The sequence below is a fragment of the Otolemur garnettii genome, unplaced genomic scaffold (genome assembly GCF_000181295.1).
Source record: "Otolemur garnettii isolate 467f Iridium unplaced genomic scaffold, OtoGar3 scaffold00252, whole genome shotgun sequence".
Lineage (NCBI taxonomy): Eukaryota > Metazoa > Chordata > Mammalia > Primates > Galagidae > Otolemur > Otolemur garnettii.
In genome coordinates, this window is record NW_003852647.1 from 569,616 (window position 1) to 593,263 (window position 23,648).

Below are 23,648 nucleotides of genomic sequence, written 5' to 3' on the forward strand. Positions count from 1 at the left end.
TTTTTTTTTGAGACTGAGTCTCACTTTGTCACTCTCAATAGAATGCCGTGATGTTATAGCTCACAGCAACTTCAAACTCCTGGGCTCAAGCTATCCCTTTGCCTCAGCCTCCCAAGTAGCTGGGACTACAAGCACCTGCCACAATGCCCAGCTATTTTTAGAGATGGGGTTTTGCTCTTGCTCAGGCTGATCTCAAACTCCTGGGCTCAGGCAATCCACCTGCCTCAGCCTCCCAGAGTGCTAGGATTATAGGCTTGAGCCACTGCACCCAACCTCTAACCAACCTTTTTTGCCCACTCCCAGCAGTCAGTCACACTGCATGTACACTGATGTATACAGCTTGATGTCACACTGAGATGTTATGCGGTAATATAAGACTCCTTTAAGTATTGAAGTTGTATCCTCAAATAGAATATTTTTTTCATTATGTCCCATTCCCTTCTATGGGAATGTCTTCATATTCTGGTCCCAAATCCTTGGTTCAGAAATGTGACACAGTATGGTAAAGATAAAGATGAACACATTTTATAACCTGTAAGTGAATTTTTTTTGCCATTCTGTTCATAATTGCTAAAACTTGGAAATAGCCCATTTGTCTTTCTTTCAACGGATGAATGGCTAAACAAACTGTGGTGCATCTATACCTTGGAATACTACTGTGCACTAAAAGGAATAAACGACTGATCCACTCAGCAATGTGGATGGATCTCAGAGGTATTATGCTGAGTTAAAGAAGCCAGTCTGGAAAGGTTATATGCTATATGAGTCCATTTATGTGTCATTCTTTTTTTTTTCTTTTTCTTTTTTTTTTGAGACAGTCTCACTTAGTTGCCCTCAGTAGAGTGTTGCAGGTTGCAGTATCATAGCTCATAGCAACTTCCAACTCTTGGGCTCAAGCGATCTTCTTGCCTCAGCCTCCCAGGTAGCTGGGACTTCAAGCACCCACCCCAATGCCCACAAGCAATCCACTCACCTCAGCCTCCCAGAGTTCTGGGATTATAGGTGTGAGCCACCATGCCAGCCTTACCTTTATGTGACATTCTTTTTTTTTCCCCGAATAATGAGCATCCTTTTATTTGCTGACATCATTACAAAAACAGATTACATTAGCAACAAAAAGTATTTTCTTGAGTTCAAGTCAGAGCAAATTACTCCCCAAAATGTTAAGTAAAACAGTGTACAACTTCAGTATTAAAATGTTAAATTTTACATTGTCTTTACCATTTTGATCTTCTGAACAATTTTATTGAGCAAAATATGATAAAAGATTACATGTTTATCTTCAGGAATGTAAAGGTCTAATTATTCCAAGTTTTTATTATAAAACTAAACTCTGAAGACTCTGTTCACATTCTTTTATTTGTTATTGTTGAGGATTCATTGAGGGTACGGAGAACAAGTTTATAGTGATTGCATTTGTTAGGTAAAGTCTCTCTTATAATTGTGTCCTGCCTCCAAGAGGTGTGTCACACACCATAACCCCCACCCCCCTCTCTCCTTTCCTCTCTCTGCTCCCCATTTCTCCCACCCCCCACCATGTACTAGTTCATCAATTATCTTCATATCAGAATTGAGTACATTTGATTCTTGCTTCTTCATTCTTGTGATGCTTTACTAAGAAGAATGTGTTTCAACTCCATCCAGGTTAATATAAAAGATGTAAAGTCTCCATCTTTTTTAGTGGCTGAATAGTATTCCATGGAATACATATACCACAGTTTCTAATCCATTCCTGGATTGGTGGGCATGTAGGTTGTTTCCACAGTTTGGCAATTGTAAATTGAGCTACGATTAAACAGTCTAGTGCAAATGTCCTTATGATGAAATGATTTTTTTTCTTCTGGGTAGGTGCCTAGTAATGGGATTGCAGGATCAAATGGGAGGTCTAGTTTGAGTTCTTTGAGGATTCTCCATCCTTCCTTTCAAAAAGGTTGTATTAGTTTGCAGTCCCACCAGCAGTGTAAAAGTGTTCCCTTTTCTCCACACCCATGCCAGCATCTGCAGCTTTGAGATTTTGTGATGTAGGGCATCCTCATTGGGCTTAGGTGATATCTTAGGGTGGTTTTGATTTGCCTTTCTCTGATAATTAGGAACAATGAGTATTTTTTTCATATATTTGTTAGCCATTCATCTGTCTTCTTTAGAGAAGGTTCTATTCATCTCTCGATATGTGACATTCTTAAAAAGACAAAGTCATGGCAATTGAGAATACATCAGTGATTGCCAGGGGTTTAGTGAGGTGAAAAAGAGTTTGGAGTTCAAAGATAACACAAAGAGGGCGGTGCCTATAGCTCAAAGGAGTAGGGCGCTGGCCCCATGTGCCAGAGGTGGCGGGTTCAAACCCAGCCCTGGCCAAGAACTGAAAAAAAAAAAGATAACACAAAGGAATTTGTAAGAAGTGGATGATGAAACCCTTCTGTGTCTTGATTGTGATAATAGTCATACACCTCTATGTATTTGTCAAAACTCAAGGAGCTGTAGACTGAAAAGAGAGAATGTTAATGTATGTAAATTTTAAAAAATAAGGCTGGGCATGGTGGCTCATGCCTGTAATCCCAACATTTTGGAAGGCCAAGGTGGGAAGATTGCTTGAGGCCAGAAGTTCAAGACCACCGTGGACAACAAGTGAGACCCATCTCTGCAAAAATAAAAAAAAAAGTTAGCTGGAAATGATGGCACATACCTGTAATGGGTATTCAAGAGGCTGAGGTGGGAGGATTGCTTGAACCTAGGGGTTCAAGGCTGCCATGAACTATGATCATGCCACTGCACTCTAGCCTGAGTGACAGGGCGAGACTCCATTTAAAATAATTAATTAATTGTATAAATAATAAAGAATTGTTAAGAGTCCAATGCTTGTCAGTATCATACAAATTCTATTTCCATTTGTATATACAGGTATTTTAATATTAATTGTGTATTTTTTCATGTGCTTCTAAGATTTTAGAATGTGCTTTTTTCTCTGAATTTATGAAGCTTGTGTTGGAGATAAGCTATTGAAGATAATGCCTTTTCCATTCCCTTGTAGGCCTTCGAGGTGCAATGGCATTTGCCTTGGCCATTCGAGATACTGCTACTTATGCACGGCAAATGATGTTCAGCACCACACTTTTGATTGTGTTTTTTACTGTTTGGGTGTTTGGTGGTGGCACAACTGCAATGCTGTCATGCTTGCATATAAGGTAAGTGATAACTGGAGACCTCATTTTAATATTAAATTTTAATTCAGTTTATTTTTCTGCTTATCGTCATTTTATTTCTAAGCTTTGGTGAATCTGTAGTCTTTTATTTTTCCTTTTAAAATATCTGCTAGATGGCACAGAAGAAAGGAAAACATGCAAAACAAAAACAAAAACCAGTGTTAATAATTTAAGGAATAGTTTTTTGGGGGGAGAAAAAAGTATTTTATTTGCATTTAAGGAATATTTTTACAGAATTTTTGCTACGCATTATGTATATTTTTAACAAAGTGGGGCTATATTTTTTAAATGTCATATACTTTTAGCATGGATGTTTACATTAGTAAATATATTAACAATTATTTTAATGGCTGCATATATCCTTATTTCTTTAATCAAATCCCTGTTGTTGGACTAGGATTTTGCTATTACCATTACCATTTGAAGATTTTGCTATTACAATTACCATCAACAAAGTGAACATTCTTTTTTTTTTTTTTTTTTTTTTGAGACAGAGCCTCAAGCTGTCCCCCTGGGCAGAGTGCCGTGGCATTACAGCTCACAGCAACCTCCAACTCCTGGGCTCAAGCGAGTCTCCTGCCTCTGCCTCCCAAGTAGCTGGGACCACAGGCGCCCGCCACAACGCCTGGCTATTTTTTGGTTGCAGCCATCATTGTTGTTTGGCGGGTCCGGGCTGGGGATTCGAACCCACCACCTTAGGTGTACGTGGCTGGCGCCTTAGCCGGTTGAGCTATAGGCGCCGAGCCAAAGTGAACATTCTTAAATGTATACTCCACTGTGAAGTTGTTTAATTATTTCCTTAAGATGCATTCCTAGAAGTGGAATTGAATGGTCAAAAGGATATGCATATATTACAGATTTTAATTTGTATCACCAGTTTGGATCAAAATTGTTTCTTCCATCTGCAGAAAGGAAGCACTAGATTTTATTATTTTTTTCACATCTTTATGATCAGCACTGTTTCCAACCTAATAATCTGAGGCCAAGATCATGAGGACTTAGTCTTGAATGTGTACTAGTTAATGCATTCAAGTGGAAAGCTCCTCGTATCTCAGGAGAAGAGTTCCGCATTTGTTTCCATGGATACAGCAGCCTATGTTGCTAAAGCCTTTGTTGATTTTAGTTCTGTGTTTGGCTGAAACTTCATAGACAATAAGACGTACCAAGGTTCCAGAATACATAGGGTTCACTAGAGAAAACAGTATTTCACATTTTACAGATTCTGTCCTCCATTTTTTTCATTCTAGTATGCTTTTCTTTTAATAGTCTGAAGACCAGCCAGCCCTAAATCACACTTTAAGTGTTGTTACTGTCTTAATCTCTTCTTACTATTAAAATCCATTTCTTAACATTTCTGTGCTGTTATTGTATATAATATAAAATACACAAACATAATGTTTTTATAACCTTAATTATTTCTTCAAGGAGGACCTGGCATTTATTGAGCAACTACTGTGTACTGGGCATTGTGCTAAGTGCTTTATATATATTTCTCTAAACACAACAACTCCATTTTACAAGTGAAAAAATTGGAGGTTAGAAAGGTTCTGATTTGTTTAAGGTCATCCACATAATTAAATGGTGGCTAGAGGAGCCTCTGGGCCTTCTTAATTTCTTCTATACCATGTTTCATCAAGAAATTAGGATGGTAAATTTTGAAAAGACTAAGCTGCCTTCTTTTCTCAAGAGCTTGTAATAAAGACTCTTCCTCATTTTACGAAGGAGAACAAAATTAAATGTAAAGACAAACCAAACAGAATACCCAGGCTTACCATCTCCCCTCAAAAGAAAAAGCAAAAACCTACTTACTGATACAAAGTTTAATCTATTCCACTACTTTTGAAAGTTCTTTGGCCCCATCTTGCCTATCATAATAACATACTTTGGCACTTAATTATATACAGTGTTGACTTCTAGTCTTATATTACTTCTTGTTCCTTTCTTGTTTTATTGGGTCGGGAGGGGGGTGCTCTTTGCATCACAGGCTATATTTTAAGTTTCACTTTTCTTCCCCCAAATTTATCTAGTACAATTTTGAAGATGCTGATAAACCCTGGAAGTTTAATACTCATGTTAGTTTGGTTGGTTTAAACTTGGTTTTCAGTTCTCACCCCTTCACTTGCTAATTTTGTGATCTTGGGCAAGTTCTTTAAGCTTTTTAAAGCCTCATTTTCCTCATCCTAACATCGTGTCATGGTACCTACCTCCTAGGGCTGTTGTTGCAAGGATTTGGTGAGTTAATGTCTGTAAAGCTCCTACTATAGCACTTCAAATGTGCCCTTTTTTCATTCATTCAATAAATACATACTGAGCACCAGCTATGTGCCAGGCACTATTTTAGGCTCCAACTCAGTGGTTCACAACTGAGGATAATTTTATTCCACAAGGGACATTTGGCAATGTCTGGAGACATTTTTGATTGTCACAACTAGAAGCAGGTGATGCTACTGGCATCTTCTGGGTAGAGGCCTGGAATGTTGCTAAACATCCTACAGTCCTCAGGATGAAGAGGCTCACCCTCTTCCTCCTCACCAACAAAGAATTATCTGGGCCAAAATGGCAGTACAGTAATGCTAATATCAAGAAATCCTGCTGTAGAGAAGGGCAGTGATAGTAATGAGATAGAAAAGGTCCTTAGTCTCAAATATCTATACTTTAGTGGGAGAAGACAAATAAAAAACTTGTAAACAAAATGAACCTGACAATTTTAGATGATATTAAATGCTATGCTAGCTGTCAAGCAAGGTACTATGATAGTGACTTGGGGATGGGGGTGCATTATATAAGGAGGTCAGGGGTGGTCTGTCTGAGAGATTACATTTGAACTCAGGCTACCTGAATGATAGGATATGGCTAGATGGCTAGTTAAACAATTATCAGGAAGACAAGCAGTCCAGGCAAAGGGAAGAGCAAGTACAAAGGCCCTGAGGCACAAACAGACTTGGCCTATTTAATGAACAGGGGAAAAGTTCACATAGGGGAAAAGTATAGTGATGGAGAAGGGTGGGCAGGAAATGAGGTGGACAAGATCCCATGGGGATAAGGGTCTGCAGACTTTTACTGAAAGGGGTCAGATTGTAAATATTTAGGCTTTGCAGGCCATCCACTCTCTGTCTCAGCTACTCAGCTACTCTAGTGTGAAAGCAGCCATAGTTAGTATTTAAATTAACCTGTGTAGTTGTATTCCAGCAAAACTTTATTTACAAAAGCAGGAGGGCTACCAGATGTGGCCCGGGGGATATAGTTTATGGACACCTGCTATAGGGTCTTGTAGGACATGGTAAAGGGTTTGGATTTTTAAATACAATTAGAAATCTTGGAGGATTTTATAGTGACATTGAACTAATTTAGAGTGTAAAAAGGTCACTCTAGCTGTTGTATAGATATTGGACCCTTGACAAATTAGAACTAGCCAGCTATTCCTCTGTCCTTTCACATAACGTGACAGTCACATTTGGCTCCCTACTGTTTACTATACACTCTTTGCACTTGTCTGTTTTTGAGCTTTTGCTCATAGTGTTCCCTCTGCCTGAAATTATCTTTTACTCCCAATGACACAATTTAGTGCCATCTCCTTTGCCCCCTGTTCTTGTCTCTTGGAACCACACTTCTGTTTGTGTTAATTGGATCTCCTTATTATTGCACTTACTTATTCATTATTCAGCCTTGTAATGTTATAAGAGCTGCCACTTAGTATTAATGATGCATCAGACATTCTTTTAACATCTTCCAATACATTTTCTCATTTAATCCTTGCAGCAACTCTGTGTGGTAGATATTTGCTCCATTTTCCTGGTGATAAAATTATAGTTCATACAGCTACATAACTTGACCGACCTCACACAGCTAAAAAGCAGCCAAGCCCAGATTTGAAGCCAGCACTCCCTGATAGCAAGCCCTTAGGGATTATGCTCTAGTTGTATCTGTTTCCCCTACTTGTCTGTGAGCTCCTTGAGGGCAAGGGTCGTGTTTAATTCATGGCTATGCCTTGTGCCTAGTACAGTGCCTGGCAAATAATAAGCGTTGTATAAATGCATATTAAATGGAATTGGCTTTTAATAATATGCCATCTGAGTATTACAAATGTGCTATCTATAAGACCACTAGATGTCACTTGAGATACATAAATGTGGTTAGAGTTTAATGTGCCTGAGAAGATATTAAGTAGCTCCTGGCCATGTTAACAAAGAAAAAAAGAGAGCTTTTCTTTGAATTATGAATCTGGTCATGGCCGTCTGTTTTTAACTACTTAACCATGAGTCCCTTGCCTTCCAGATGTGGTCTTGCCTCATTTTCTTCCCTTCAGTGTTATTCATATTCTGAGATTCTACTGCTATAGCTGCTCATGCTGCTATTTTTTTGTGTGTTGTCTATAGTAAACTTAACTGATAAACGTATGAGCACCTATTGTGTGTCAGGTACTGTGCTAGACTCTGGGGATACAGAGATGAATTGAGACATGACCTTTACCCTCAAGGAGCTCACAGTCTTTTTGGGGACACTGACAGGTAAATAACTATACTGTGCTAAGTATTATAATAAAGGACAAGAAAATACAGGGAAAAATGATTCTGCCCGAATGGGTCATAGAATGGTTACTTTGGAACTTCAAAAAATGAGTAGAAAAAAATAAGGGCAAGCACATTCAGCTAGAGGGAACACCATGAGCAAAAGCATGGAGGTTTGAGAGAGGACAGGGATTTGGAGAGAGGAGTAGATGGGTATGGCTAGTATAGAGTATGTAGAAAAGAATGATGGGGAATGAGGGTGGAATGGTAGGTTGGAGTGGGGCAAGGAGTGGGGGGGCACTCGTTTGTAGAGAGTCTTGACTGCCCCAGGAAGGACTTCAGACTTCACTTTCTGGGTTGTAAGCCACTCTGAGAGTCTTTTGTCAAGGGAATAACCTAGTTCTATGCTGTCGACAGCTAACTCTGGAGAGAGCCTGGCGGCTGGAAAACCTTCTGCAACAGACCCTGTGAGTCAGGGTGAGGGCTGCGCTTGAGCTCTTGGGGTGGAAAGGGCAGAAGACCTGCTAGTGTAACGGAAGAAGGAACAGAGTTGGTTAGTGCTCCTGTGCAGGGGATGGAGACGAGTCAGAGAGAACTTAATGAAGCTTCTCCCTGGGGTAGGGAAAGCAGGAATTTTAAGTAGATAAAAAAGAATTGTGAAGAACCGAGGCTAATGTCTATCTGTTTGCCTATGAAAAACCTGTAATTGAACCTTCTCTTCAGTCATCATAACAGAATGTGGCCATGAAAGCTGTGAGGCCCCCCAAACATGCAGGTCCTCCCAGAATTGCCAGCCTTGTTTTTGGAACTACCTGGTAGTTCTTATTCAGCAACCTAGGCAGTGTTGCTCTCCCTGCCTTTGCTTGCAGTGGACTTAAATTCAGAGAAGAAAATGCTATTTTCCTGAAACCGGTAAGTGGGATTGTGGGAAGAGAATCATTAGTACACCCTGCTTGCCTCAGAATCCAAGCTGTTGCTAAGGAAAGTGGCAGGAGCCAGAAATCTACATCAACAACCATAAAGAAACAAGAAAACATGAACTGTTCCATAGCTTCTGTGTTGAGAAAAGTAGTTTCCTAACATAACAATGTACATATGTGAATAGACCTTTTTTTGGCTTTGAAATCTCATTTGCTCTTTGTGTTTTTCCTTTAGGGTTGGTGTTGATTCAGACCAAGAACATTTGGTAAATATGCGTTTGTGTTGTCCCTAGCATTTCTGGCGAATGTGCAGTCGTTTGGAAAGAAAACAATCTAATGTAGACTTCATGCCTCCATTCAGATCCTGTCTCATTTGCCTTAGCTTTTAACTGACATCATTCCTGGCTTTTCTCACTGTTCCATAGAGACAAAACCAAATTTTTGACAGCATGTGGTTATCAAGGGTGACAGCTTTCATATCTGTGGGCCACCCTGGGCTTTTGCCACAGAGGAGAGCAGTCTCTCAAGTGCTGCTGGGTTTTCAAGTGACTCCTCTGGCACAGGGAGCCTTTTTCCACTTGGGTTTGCGCATGAAGGCCTGCTCTGATGTAAGCCCGGCTCCAGCTGCTTTTCCTGTGTACCTTTCAAATTGGACAAGCGGCAGCTGTCCTTGAGAGCTGCCTAGAAGCTTTTGAATCTGTAGTCAGTCTTCCCTGCCCGTTCAGGGGAATGCACTTTCTTACCCTGTGCCTCGGCCTTGGCCACATTCCCTTTTTTTTTTTTTTTCCTTCCCTGTGTCAGTTTCTCAGTTTTCCTATGAACCTGAGCCGGTTGGACTGAATGCAGTGTAACTGGCTGCCTTCTATGGTATTTTCTATCCACTTTTCAAAGGTTTCTGAGTACCACTGGGTACTCAGTACTAGACATTAGATGAGAAATCACAGAAATTAGGTTTTTGAAGACGGAAAGCATCTCTTTCAAAACATAATTCTGAAATAAGCCTTAGTATATTTGTCTTCAGGGTGTGGTTTTAAAAAATACATTTCTCAGATTTATTTCCTAAATGCTCACTTGGTTAGCTGTTGAGTGATGAGTGCAAATGTATGCATATGATATAGTAAGTGCTTTTCTCTTTTGTGGTCAGAGCCTTAAAGTAGAATTCCATGGGCTTGAAATATTCGTGCAAACCAGGCTGAATAAATTCCCATGATACCAAGCAGCTGGGGTAGCATTCAAAGGGTAATAGCTCCTCAGTGCTTCCTCCTGTGTCAAAACAAGAATAAAATTAATTAACAGCTCCCAAGACAAATGTTTCGTCACTCTCTGCATGAGTCTACACCAGCTGTGTCACCTCTCACCACAGAGGATAAGTGGAAATGGAGTGACAGGGATAGAGCCGAGTAGGTGATACCGGTTGTGACATACAGAGCAAAAGGCCATTTTCCCTTGCCTTCAAAACACTATGGACATCTTGGTTTTACTGTTTACTTGATATTTTGAGTGTCCATTGGGAAGAACAGACAGACAGTATAGAAAGCACAGAGTAAGTGAGGGAATGGTGAGATTTAGAGATAGCTGCTCATTAAGAAGTGGTGGCACACAAACCTCATATTGTAAAAGGAAATACAGAAAGGGTTCTTGGCTCCTGTAAACCCCTAAAGCATTCCCAAACAATTTTGTTGGCTTGGCGCCCATAACACATATACCGAGGCTGGCGGGTTCCAGCCCGGCCCAGGCCAGCTAAACAACAATGAGAACTGCAACAAAGAATAGCCATGTGTTGTGGTGGGCGCCTGTAGTCCCAGCTACTTGGGAGGCTGAGACAAGAGAATTGCTTAAACACAAGTGTTTGAGGTTGCTGTGAGCTGTGACGCCATGGCATCTGACCAAGGGTGACTCCAAAAAAAAAAGTGGAGGCACACGAGCCTCATGTTGTAAAAGGAAGTACAGAAGGTGTTCTTGTCTCTTCTAAGCCCTTACAGCATTCCCAAACAATTTTATGTTGTTTATGTATTGGTACATAATGAGGAAGAGAATAATTTTGAAGATTAGGAAGGATAGGAAGGAACCAAAACCCAGAATCTAAGTAAACTCTTTGCTTTTAGAAAAGAAAGCCGTGGAACCATAGAACATTGGCACTGGAAGGGCCATAGGGATTCTCTAACACTCACATTTTCTCTAACCCTCTCAAGCCCAGAAAGGGGAAGGGACTTGCCCAAATTAGTTAATGTCGGTGAGCTGGGACTAGAAACCAGATCACCCAACTGCCTGACTGCTGACTATACCATATTACAAACAAGGACACAGTTTGTCTTTTTGGAAGCTATTTTAGAAGATTTCTGCTTGCTATGTTAGCTTTCCCTCCTAGCCAGTCCGGCTTACCCTGGAACTTTTACTTTTTTCGTTTGTTAGTATTCTAATGACACTGTAGCTGCTTTGAAGATGCCAGTTACTTTTGAGAACCATGAGAACACTCAAAGATACGGGGGTCGATGTGATGTTTTCTGCTTAAGGTCCTATCACATTAGAGGGATAAGACTTTCAGATTTAGGATATGAATTATCCCACAATGATTTTTTTTTTTTTTGAGACAGAGCCTCAAGCTATCCCCCTGGGTAGAGTGCCATGGCATCACGCTCACAGCAACCTCCAACTCCTGGGCTCAAGCGAGTCTCCTGCCTCAGCCTCCCAAGTAGCTGGGACTACAGGCGCCCGCCACAGCACCTGGCCATTTTTTGGTTGCAGCCATCATTGTTTGGCGGGTCTGGGCTGGGGATTTGAACCCGCCACCTTAGGTGTATGTGGCTGGCGACTTAGCCGCTTGAGCCACAGGCGCCGAGCCCAATGATTTTTTTTTAATGGCAATACATTTATGAATAAGCAAGCGACCTGAATAATAGAGGTGTTCAGAAAAACATTTTGATTTCTTGTTCCACAGCTGTAATACATAAACTATTACATTTCTAATGGTACCCATGTTGGCAGGTATCTTATATGTAGTGGCCTCTATTTCTGATACTGCAAAGGAATGGCTCAAAGTAAATGTGTTGGGATCTGTGTGTCCGTATGGATTTCTGTTTTATCTGTCTGCAGGGTCTTCCTGAAAATGAAAGGAGAACTACAAAAGCAGAGAGCGCTTGGCTCTTCCGGCTGTGGTACAACTTCGATCACAAGTATCCTTAATTATGGAAAAAAAAGATAGTGTGGTCACAGATGATTACAGTTTAATGGAACAACTGTTTTGACTGCTCCCTTCCTAAAGCAGAATATAAAGCCCACCTTTAGTCTTCCTTTTCCTCATCAGTACTGTGGAGTAGGAAACCCACACAAATGAATTCTACCGCAAACCCAGGAAGTCATAGGGACTGGCTATTGCAGAAGTTGGCTGGGTGAAGGGAATCAAAAGCCCAAATGACACATTTCCTTTGTTATAGAGATTTATTTATTGAGCAAACTTTAATATTTGTTGACCTTTTGCTAATTTAGTGAATCTCGTAAAAGATATTTGTTAGTTCTTGTCAATGTACTTCCTAGGGTAAAAGAAGAAAGGCTGCCCTAGGGAAAAGCATGAAAATGAAGTAAAAACACAGCATTATTAGATACCACGACATGCAGTGAGACGCCTTTTTCCCCCTGACCTTTTCAAAGACTGAGAGATTCTCCCTCCCATTTAGAATGCCACAATAGCTAAGGTTTTCATTGTTTGTCCAATTTCTTTCTTGTCGTGTTGTAAGGCTTCCTCATAGCTGTACTTTTAGTGGTATTGATATTCTCTCACCTCTTTAAATTGTGCCTTTTAAAAAGCACTAATAAAATTAATATCTCATTTGAAAATGGAACTGGAGATTTATCAGTACATGCATCAAAACTTGCTTTATGTTCTATTGAAGCAAATTTAAGACAACCATATAAAATGTTTTTCTTTGCTTTCGCCCTTCTGATTAAAGCCTTGTATATTTAAGAAAAATGCACTTAACACTTAGGATTAGAAGCTGCTACTTAACCATATCCTGTTTACTAGATTTTTGCGTTCACTTTATGCAAGTACTTCAAAATCAAATTACTGTATGGAAAGAAGAATGCAAGCATATCTGTGGTATTAAGACTCCCATTAGGGAGAGAGAGCCTAGCTTTTGAAAATTGTTTAAAGATTATGTCATTACTTTTGGCTCCATTGTCAGCATTTTGGATATAAGCCACTCCCATATCTCTTGGGGCTTTTTCATTCCTCTGATTTAACAAAATTTTTTTAGTGCTTTCTACATAAAATACCTTACTTTTTTGCATAGTATACTTGTACAAAGCAGATGATCCTGATATAGAGAAAAAGTAGAATAATAGCTTATTTTTAAGTTTGTTCTTATAGAAGTAAACACCAAAACTTATTTGACTCAGTAATAGCCTATTAAGTACTAGTACTACTCAACTAAGACCTGGTCATCTTTATTTTTTTATTTTTTTAAGAGGCAGAATTTTGTTCTGTCACCCAGGCCAGAGTATAGTGGCACCATCATAGATCACCGCAGCTTCAAACTCCTGGGTTGAAATGGTCCTCCCACCTCAGACTCCCAATTAGCTAGGACTATAGGCATGCACACCACACCTGACAACACACGAGGCTAATTTTTTAAATTTTTTTGTAGATATAGGGTCTTGCTATGTTGCCCAGACTGGTCTTGAGCTCTTGGCCTCAAGCGATCCTCCTGCCTCTGGTTTCCCAAAGCACTGGGATTATAGGCGTGAGCTACCATATGCAGGCAAGACCTAATCATTTTAATACCCAGTGCCCTGGTAGAATCAATTATTCATCTTTCTAGATTTCAGTTGTATAGACAGATTGTTTGTTATAACGAAGATGTAAGTTGACTACAATAAAGTATACAAATCTTTAGTGTACAGCTTAATGAATTTTGACCTGTATCTATACCTACTTGCCCACCAACCATATAAAGGTGTATATAAACATTTCTGATACTCCAGAAGGTGACTGTGTTCTCTTGCCATCAGAAACACCTGCCCCATCCCCCCAAACCCCACAAAGGAATAACGATGATTCCTATCAACATGGATTAGTTTTACATGTTTTTTAACTTAGTATAAATGAAATAGTATGTTACGTATTTTTTGAGTCTTGCTTCTTTCATGCAGCATTTTTTAAAGCTACTTTATTGAGGTATGACAGACATATAAAAAGCTGTACGCATTTAATGTATACAACCCGATGAGTTTGGGAATAAGTAGGTACCCATGCAACCATCTCCACCATCAAGGCCATAAATATATTGATCACCTCTCAAAGTTTCCTCCTGCTACCTTTATTATTACCATTGTTGGATTTTTGTGATGAGAACCCTTAACATGTGATATAACTTAGCAGATTTTAAGTACGCAATGTGGTATTGTTAGCTATAGGCACTATGCTGTGTAGCAGATTTTCAGAATTTATCTTGCATAGATAAAAGTGCATGTTCATTGACTATTACATCTGCATTTCCCCTCCCCCATCTCTGGTAACTACTATTCTATTCTGCTTCTATGAATTTGACTATTTAAACCCCCATAGCACTCAACATCTTCTGTGTAATTTATTCTTATTGTTTCATGTAATAGTAATTAATTCTTTGTTATTGATGTGTCACGTTCCACAGTATGAATATACTACAGAGATTTGGATTTTACTTTTTGTTTTTTTGTTTGTTTTGTTTTTGAGGCAGAGTCTCAGTCTGTTGCCCACACTAGAGTCCAGTGACATCATCATGGCTCACAGCAACCTCAAACTCCTGGGCTCAAGCGATCCTCCTGCCTCACCTGTGCTAGTAGCTGGGACTATAGGTGCATGCCACCACACCTGGCTTTATTATCATTATTATTATTATTCTTTTAGAGATGGCATCTCACTCTTGCTGTAGATTTTGTTTTTAACCATTGCACTCGTAATAAATATTTGGGTTGTTTCTTTTAGCTATTACAAATGAAGCTAACTATTTGTGAATATGTAACTTTTGGTGGATATAAGCACGCATGTCTATTGGGTATATACCAAGGTGTAGAATTGAAGGCAAGTATATGTTTAGCTTTAATAGATATTGCTAAGCAGTTTTTTTCAGAGTGCTTGTAACCTGTTTTGTTGGTTATAATCAATTTGCTGAATTTATCATCACCCTCCACTAGCAAGTCAAGGGAGTTCTTGTTCCACATCTCTATCAACACTTGCTATTCTCAGCCTTTGAAATTTTAGCCATTTTGATAGGTGTGTAGTGATATCTCAGATATTTAAATTTACATTTCTCTGACCAGTAAGGACCCTTTATATTGTATTTTCTGACCATTTGAATATCCTCTTTTGTGAAGTGTGTCTGTTTTGTGAAGTATCTTCTGTCCATTGTTTAACTGAGTTGTTGTTTTTTTCTTGTTGATTTATAGTTCTTTGTATGTTCCTGAATTGGGTTTTTTTGTTGATTATGTATATTGTACCTTCTCTCAGTATGTAGCTTGCCTTTTCATTTTCTTATTCTTATCTTTTGAGGAATAGAAGTTCTTCATTTTAATGAAGTCCATTTTTATTAATCTTTTCTTTTATGGTTAATGTTTTGTGTGTCTTAAGAAATCTTTTATATCCCGAGGTCATGAGGACATTTTCCTGTATTTTCTTTAGAAGTATCATTGTTTCAGCTATAACATTTAAGTCTTTGATCCATCACAAATTAATTTTTGTGTATGGTATGAGGTAGGGGTCAGGATTTACATTTTTCCCATGTGAATATCCAACTGATCCAGTGCCATTTATTGAAAATACCATCATTACCCTACCGAATTGCAATGGAATGTTTGTCATAAATCTCTTGGCCATTTAAGTGGGGGGTTAGTTTCTAGAGTCTCTTTTCTATTCTATTTCTCTATTTTTATACCAATACTATACTATCTTAATTACTATACTTTATAATAAGTCTTCCTATCCAGTAGAGTAAATAAATTTCCAATATTGCCTTGGCTATTTTAGGTGCTTTATGTTTTCCTTTAAATTTTAGAAACAGGGTGGACTCTGTGGCTCAGTAAGTAGGGCACCAGCCCCATATACCAAGGGTGGTAGGTTTGAACCCGGCCCCGGCCAAACTGCAACAAAAAAATAGCCAAGCATTGTGGCAGGCGCCTGTAGTCCCAGCTTCTTGGGAGGCTGAGGCAAGAGAATCATCTAAGCCCAAGAGCTGAAGGTTGCTGTGAGCTGTGATGCCATGGCATTCTTTCGAGGGCAATTAAAGTGAGACTCTGTCTCTAAAATAATAATAATAGTAAATTTTAGAAACAGCTTGTGAATTTATACACACACCCAAAAAGTAACTGCTGGCAATTTTATTGGGTTTGTATTAAATCTATTAATATAAACGAATTTGGAGAGAAATGATATCTTAACAATATTGAGTCTTCCAATTTATGAACACAATGCATCATTCTGTTTAGGTCTTTGAAAATGTCCCTCATTAATGTTTTGTGGTTTTCAGCCAGTTCTTATATATTTTTCATTAGATTTATCTGTAAGTATTTCATGTTTTTGGTGCCATTGCAAATGGTTTTCATTTTCTACATGTTAATATATAGACATACAATTGGGTTTTACATATCGATCACATGTACTGTGTTCAGCAATCTTGCTAAGTTTTCTTATTATTGTTAATAGTTTGTAGATTCTTTTTGATTTTCTTTGTACTCAAATGATCTGTGAATAATGATTTTTTTTTCCTTTTCCAGTTCCTTGTGTTTTTTTTCTTTAGGTTTACCTTAAATTTAATTTTTTTTTTAGGATTTATTGAGGGTACAGAGAACCAGGTTACACTGATTGCATTTGTTAGGTAAAGTCCCTCTTACAATCGTGTCCTACCTCTAAGAGGTGTGTCACATCATGACTCCCTCTCTTCCCTCCTTCCCTCTCTCAGCTCCACCCTTCCTCCACCCTCTACCATGTACTAGGTCATCAATTATCCTCATATCAGAATTGAGGACATTGGATTCTTGCTTCTCCATTCTTGTGATGCTTTACTAAGAAGAATGTGCTTCAACTCTATCCAGATTAACCTAAAAGATGTAAAGTCTCCATCTTTTTTAGTGGCTAAATAGTATTCCGTGTATACATATACCACAGCTTATTAATCCATTCCTGGATTAGTGGGCATTTAGGTTGTTTCCACAGTTTGGCAATTGTAAATTGAGCTGCAATCAACAGTCTAGTGCAAATGTCCTTATGATAAAATGAATTTTTTTCTTCTGGGTGGATGCCCAGTAATGGGATTGCAGGATCAAATGGGAGGTCTAGTTTGAGTTCTTTGAGGATTCTCCATACTTTCTTCCAAAAAGGTTGTATTAGTTTGCAATCCCATCAGCAGTATAAAAGTGTTCCCTTCTCTCTATATCCACAGCAGCATATGGTGTTTTGGGAGTTTGTGATGTGAGCTAATCTTGCTGGGGTTAGGTGATATCTTAGGTTGGTTTTGATTTGTATTTCTCTGACGATTAAAGACGATGAGCATTTTTTATGTGTTTTTTGGCCATTCGTCTGTCTTCCTCAGAGAAATTTCTATTCAAATTTCTTACCCACTTATAGAGAGGGTTCTTTGAACTTTTCTTGTTGGAAAAACCAACTTTTTGGTTTTTAATTTTCTGAATGATTCTTTTGTTTTCAATTTCATTGATCTCTGATTTAGTTTTGGTTATTTCTTTTCTTCTGCTAGGTTTTGGATTAGATTGTTCTTCTTTTTCCAATTCCATAAGATGGTTCATGAGTTTGTTGATGTGCTTTCTTTCTGTTTTTTTGATTGTAGGCATCTAATGTGATAAATTTCCCCCTTAAAACTGCTTTTGTTGGCTAAGTGTGGTGGCTCATGCCTGTAATCCTAGCACTCTGGGAGGCCAAGGCGGGTAGATTGCCTGAGCTCACGGGATCAAGACCAGCCTGAGCAAGAGTGAGACTCCGTCTCTAAAAATAGCTGAGCATTGTGGTGTATGCCTATAGTCCCAGTTACTTGGGAGGATGAGGCAAGAGAATTACTTGAGCCCAAAAGTTTGAGGTTGCTGTGAGCTATCATGCTACAGCACTCTACCTAGGCTGACAATGTGAGAGACTATGTCTCAAAACAAACGAAAAAAAGACTACTTTTGCTGTATCTCACAGGTTTTGGTAACTTGTATCTTTGTTGTTTTTTTGTTTGAGGAATTTAACTATTTCTTCTTTTATCTCTTCTTGAACCCAACTATCATTCAACATAAGGTTGTTTAATTTCCAAGTCTTTGTGTGGGGATGAATGTTTTTGTTGGAGTTAAGTTCTATCTTTATTGCCTTGTGGTCTAAGAAGATGCAAGGTGTAATATCTATTCTTTTAATTTTGCTTAGGTTTGATGTGTATCCTAGGATGTAGTCAATTTTGGAGTATGTACCATGGGCTGATGAGAAAAATTTATATTCCTTAGCTTTGGGATGGTGTGTTTTGTATATGTCTATTAATCCTATTAATCCCATTTATTCTAGGGTCACATTTAAGTCCCTTGCATCTTTGTTTAGTTTCTGTTTAGAGAATCTGTCCAGTTCTGTCAAAGGGGTGTTAACATCCCTGAGTGTTATGGGATATCATATTGCTCCTACCCATCAAGGTCTGTTTGATAAATCTGGGAGCATTTAAGTTGGGTACATAAATATTTAAAATTGAAATGTCTTCTTGTTGAATTGTTCTTTTGACTAGTATAGTGTCCATCTTTGTCTTTCTTAACTTTAGTTGCTTTAAATCTGCTTGTATCTGAAAATAAAATTGCAACCCCTCCTTTCTTTTTTTTTTTTTTTTTTTTTTTTTTTTGAGACAGAGCCTCAAGCTGTCCCCCTGGGTAGAATGCCGTGGCATCACAGCTCACAGCAACCTCCAACTCCTGGGCTCAAGCGAGTCTCCTGCCTCCGCCTCCCAAGTAGCTGGGACCACAGGCGCCCGCCACAACGCCCGGCTATTTTTTGGTTGCAGCCGTCATTGTTGTTTGGCGGGTCCGGGCTGGGGATTCGAACCCACCACCTTAGGTGTACGTGGCTGGCGCCTTAGCCGGTTGAGCTATAGGCGCCGAGCCAACCCCTCCTTTCTTCTGATTTCCATTTGCTTGAAATACTGTTTTCCATCCCTTAACCCTGAGTCTTGATTTGTCCTTCAAGGCTAGATGTATCTTCTGGAGACAGCATAAGATGACTTGTTCTTTTTTATCCAATCAGCCAGCTTGTGCCTCTTGAGTGGGGAGTTCAGTCCATTGACATTTATTAAGTGTATTGATAAGTGTGGTGGAATTCTATTCATCTTATTTTGTGAAAGCCTGTTGTGTAGTTTTATCCTTTAGGCCATTGTGGAATCTATGTTTTGACCTTTAGCTTCTGGGTATTTACTTTGCTGGTGGTCTATTGTGGTGTTTCATGTTGAAAATAGGTCTAAGTATTTCCTATAGAGCTGGTCTTCTTATGGTGAATTTCCTCAGTGCTTGTATATCCACAAAAGATTTGATTTCTCCATCAATTTTTAAGCTTCGTTTAGCAGGGTACAGAATTCTGGGCTGAAAATTGTTTTGTTTAAGATTGTTGAAGTTGGATGACCATGCTCTTCTGGCTTGGAAGGTTTCATTTGAAAAGTCTCCTGTCATTCTAATGGCTCTGCCTCTATAGATCAATTGGCACTTACTCCTGGCTGCTTGCAGAATTTTTTCTTTCATCTTGACTTTGGACAGGTTCATTACAACGTATGTGTCTTGGAGGTGCCTTGAGTTGAGATGATCTGGGGTTTGACATCCATCTGAAAGGAATGTGTCGGGGTCTTAAGTAAAACTTGTTCCTTTATGATAGTCTCCAGTAGGGCTTCCATTCCTCTGAGACAATCTTCTTCCCCTTCAGGAATCTCTATTATTTGTATATTTGAACACTTAATGGGTCTCATAGTTCTTTAAGCGCCTGTTCTGCTTTCTCTCTCATCTTTTCTGCCTCTTTAACTGCCTGGGTTAGCTGGAAAACTTTATCCTCTAGCTCTGAGGTTCTTTCTTCTCCATGGTCTAACCTATTTTTGATACTTTCTACTGCCTCTTTACCTTCCCTGAATGTCTCCTTCATTTCCTTAAGCACTGCCATATCCCTTCTATATTCTACATATCTCTCATCCAGTTCTTGGTTCTGCCTTTCCATTTTCTAATCCATTCCTTTTATTGTCTTTATCATCCATATTTTAAATTCCCTTTCTATCAAGTTCATTTATTCTTTATAGGTGGAGTCTTCTGCTATAGCTGCCTCATGGTCCCATGGGGGAGTTCTCTGTTTTGGTTTTTCATGTTGCCCGAATTTTTCTATTAGTTCCTCCTTATGTGTTCTTTCTTCTTGTTCACCTCCTTGTCCTCTTTTTGACTTCTCACTGCCTCCTTTGTTTCAAACAGAAGTCCTTGGTCTTGTTGATAGTATGTTGCAATATGTCTCCCAGACACTAGGTGGCACTACAGTTTTTCTTAGGGGAGAGAGCACAGCCATCAAACTCTATGGTCCTTATTCCGAACTTAGTTGTCTTTGGTGATTGCTTGTTTCCTCAGCATTCAGACCCTGCCGGGTTTGAGGTCTTAATCCTCAAAAGAATGCTTCAGGGACAGGTCTTACAGTGCCCCCTGACTCCATTACCCATGGGGAGTGGATGTCCCTCAGCCTGTCCCAAGAATGGAGTTCTGATCCCAGCAGGTGGAATTAAGATGGCCATGCTTTAGGCCCCTGCTATGACCTTCTCATGGCCTCCCCACAATGGCAACACCCTAGTCCCAGAACACGTCTCAGTATGGGTGCCTCACCAGCCGCCAAACCTATGGCAAGTCCAATTCAACCAGCATTCAAATTTGGTTTCTATATACCGTTCAAGTCTGCCCAGACTTCTAAGGTTTCAATTCAATGCACAGCTTACCCCAACAATTGAAAATTCCAGAAAGACTTCCTCCTATCCCAGGCCTCTGTCAGCAGCCAACCTATCCCAGCCAGTTGCAGTCACTTGCCTAATTGATCAGATTTCCACCCTCTAAATCATATGCTGTGTCCAGCTCACCATCTCTTCATTGTGCTCCCTGAGCTGACTCTGGATAAGGTCCTTGTGCAGGTATGGCTGGGGTCTCTCCTTTTCCCTAGTCATTCTAGGAGAGCTCAGCTGAATAATCCTTCTGGAGCTCCATCTTGCTCCACCACTCCCCTGTGTTTATTTATGTCTCATTACACTTCTCCAGTGCAGTGATGATACTAGACATTCTTGTCTTTTTTATGACTTTGGGAGACATTTTTAAAATGTTTCACCATTAAGTATGATGTTAACTATACATTTTTGAAGATAGCCTTTAGCAGGTTAAGAATATTCCTTTTTATTTCTAGTCTGCTGGTAGTTTTTATGTGCTGTAAGTTTTATCAGATGCTTTTTCAATATTGAGATGATCATGTGTTTATTTTCTTCTTTAAATTGTTGTTATACTGATTTTCATCAATTATTTGAGTGTTAAATCAGTCTTGCTGTACTGGAACAAAGTCTGCTTGGGCATGATATATTATACTTAGTGTATGTCACTGGATTTAATTTACTAATATTTTGTGTCTGATTTTTGAGTCTATTTTAATGAGTGATAATTGGCTTGTGATTTTTTTTTTTTGTAATGTCCTTGTCAGGTTTATATAACAAGATTACACTGGACTTATAAAATGAATTGAGAAATATACTTTCATTTTCTATTCTCTGAAGAAGTTTGTATTAAATTGGTGGGTTTTTCCTTAAATGCTGGAACAATTGTACCAGTGGAGCTCTCTGGGCCGGGAGCTTTTTCTAAGAGAAAAAAGTTTTAGTTTCCTTAATATAGAGAGCTATTCATATTTTCTTTTTTCTCTTTTGTCAGTATTTGGTAAGTGTTGTTTTTTTAAGAAATTTGTTCTTGTAGAGTCAAATACCAAGATTTGTTAATCTCAATACTACCCTATTCAGAGCTACAGGACTAAGATCTGATTATTTCTGTACTTGAAACACTAGTAGAATTCACCATTCCACTTTTTTAGTGGCTTTGTGTTTGGCCACAGATTTTATAAAGTGTGTTTGTATTGAGTGCTTTAATATTTACTTAGAATTTATTAATGTGGGAATTCATGAAATTTTCTCTGATTTCTTCATTTTTAATTGACAAGCAACCTTAGGTTCTCATTTTAGAAAATGAGGAATATGATATATGTCTCTATCTCTCTATTTTTTCTTCTGATTACCTCTTTTATCATCTATTTTTATTTTGGGGGAAGAAATTAATACTGATATAACAGTCTATGGTAGAGGAGGTCATGATTCATAGTTTTAAGAGGGTGACAAAGTGAGACTGTTTCCAAAAAAAGAAAAAAAAGAAAGAAAGAACTCTCTTGAGAATTGACTTTCCTTTCCTCTTTATGGCTTTGTAAAAAAAAGAATCGATCTGATTCTGATGTTTCAACTTATAGCATTCAAGAGGCCAACTAAGTGCTCAATAAATGATTGTAACTGTTTTTGTTATTGTATTATCCTACTGGGATCTCCTCTGTGACCATTATTATTGTTTACTTTCTCTCTTATCTCTTTTAGTGCTAAATATAGAGTGTTTTGTGTTTCTTTTGGTTTTAGGAAAGTCAGAAAAACAATATGATATGGTGGAAAGGGCACAAGATTTGAAATTAAAACAGTCTGGGTTAGCAGATTTACTTAATTGTGTGGCTTTTTTGTTTGTTTTTTTAAGACAGAGTCTCACTCTGTTGCCCAGGATAAAGAGTGTCATGCCATGAGCCTAGCTCACAACAACATTAAATTCCTGGGTTCAAGTGACGCTCCTGCCTTAGCCTGCTGAGTAGCTGGGACTACAAGCACCCACCACCATGCCTGCCTGATTTTTCTATTTTTAGTAAAGACGAGGGCTCACTATTGCTCAGGATGGTCTTGAACTCCTGAGCTCCAGGGATCTTCCCATCTTAGCTTCCCAGAGTGCCAGGATAACAGGTGTGAGCCACCATGTCTGGCCCAATTGTGTGAAATTAAGGGAGGTCATTGACCTCCCTGAGCCTCAGTTTCCATATCTGTGATGTAGAGATGATACTAAAATCTCCCTTTGCTATCTCACTGCCATAATGTGATAATGAAATGAGACCACATTTGTGAAAGTCCTTTCTTGTCCTCTGAAGTGGTTATTATACTGTTATGATGATTATTATCAAATGAATTGTTTTAAATTTGTGAAAAAAAGAATGCAGCTCTTCCTTAACCAGCATAGCTATCTGAAGCCTCTGCTGACTCACAGTGGGCCTCCTCTGACGACAACACTTCCTGCCTGCTGTGGCCCCATCGCCAGGTGCCTAACCAGCCCCCAGGCTTACGAAGTAAGTTGGTTTTATCCCAATACTTAATTCTTCAGTAAATTAAATTTATCTGATATATGGATAGATTAATTTTGTTTTCTTTTGGTTTGGTTTGGTGTTTTACCTTTGAGCTATAAAATCCATGAGGAAATTTAAGCATATTTTTCTCAACCAGAAAGTACACTGAAATCTATAAATTTAATTTACAGCCTTTGAAACAGCATTTGAAAGCAGATACGGGATAGTGCCTCATTTTACTGTGGGTGATTTTGGAAAATAATTCTGTTTCTATGCTGGCTTTCATTTATTTGCAGGATGTACTCTGAGCTTAGTACTAAATGTGTATATTTTCACCTATAAATTAGGGTTGTCACAGTTATAGTGAGAGGATTATAAAATAATTTTTGATGCAGCTAAAGTACAATAAATGGTCTGTTATTTCATACCTACCAACTTTTGGATATTAGGGTATGTTTATCTGCGTCTGTTCCATATTGTTGGGAGGCATGAGCATACCTGGATAGAATCCAGATTCCATATTTTTTCCTTAGCTATCAATATGTGATTGGTGATTCAGTAAATATTGCAAGTAAGGGAAAAAATGACAGGTATGCTAACCAGACTTCATTTTTCTTTTTTTTTT

General features: G+C 38.8%; 1 protein-coding gene across 1 annotated transcript in view; it reads left to right on the forward strand.

The window, feature by feature from the left end:
- The window catches only part of SLC9A6 (solute carrier family 9 member A6), a 66,951-nt gene that overhangs the window by 36,172 nt on the left and 7,131 nt on the right, over positions 1 to 23,648 (forward strand). The window contains exons 12-15 of the mRNA XM_003802648.3: positions 3,029 to 3,182; positions 8,864 to 8,894; positions 11,722 to 11,801; positions 22,921 to 23,026. Coding sequence (XP_003802696.1) covers positions 3,029 to 3,182; positions 8,864 to 8,894; positions 11,722 to 11,801; positions 22,921 to 23,026 — 371 coding nt within the window. The remainder of the gene's footprint in view (positions 1 to 3,028; positions 3,183 to 8,863; positions 8,895 to 11,721; positions 11,802 to 22,920; positions 23,027 to 23,648) is intronic.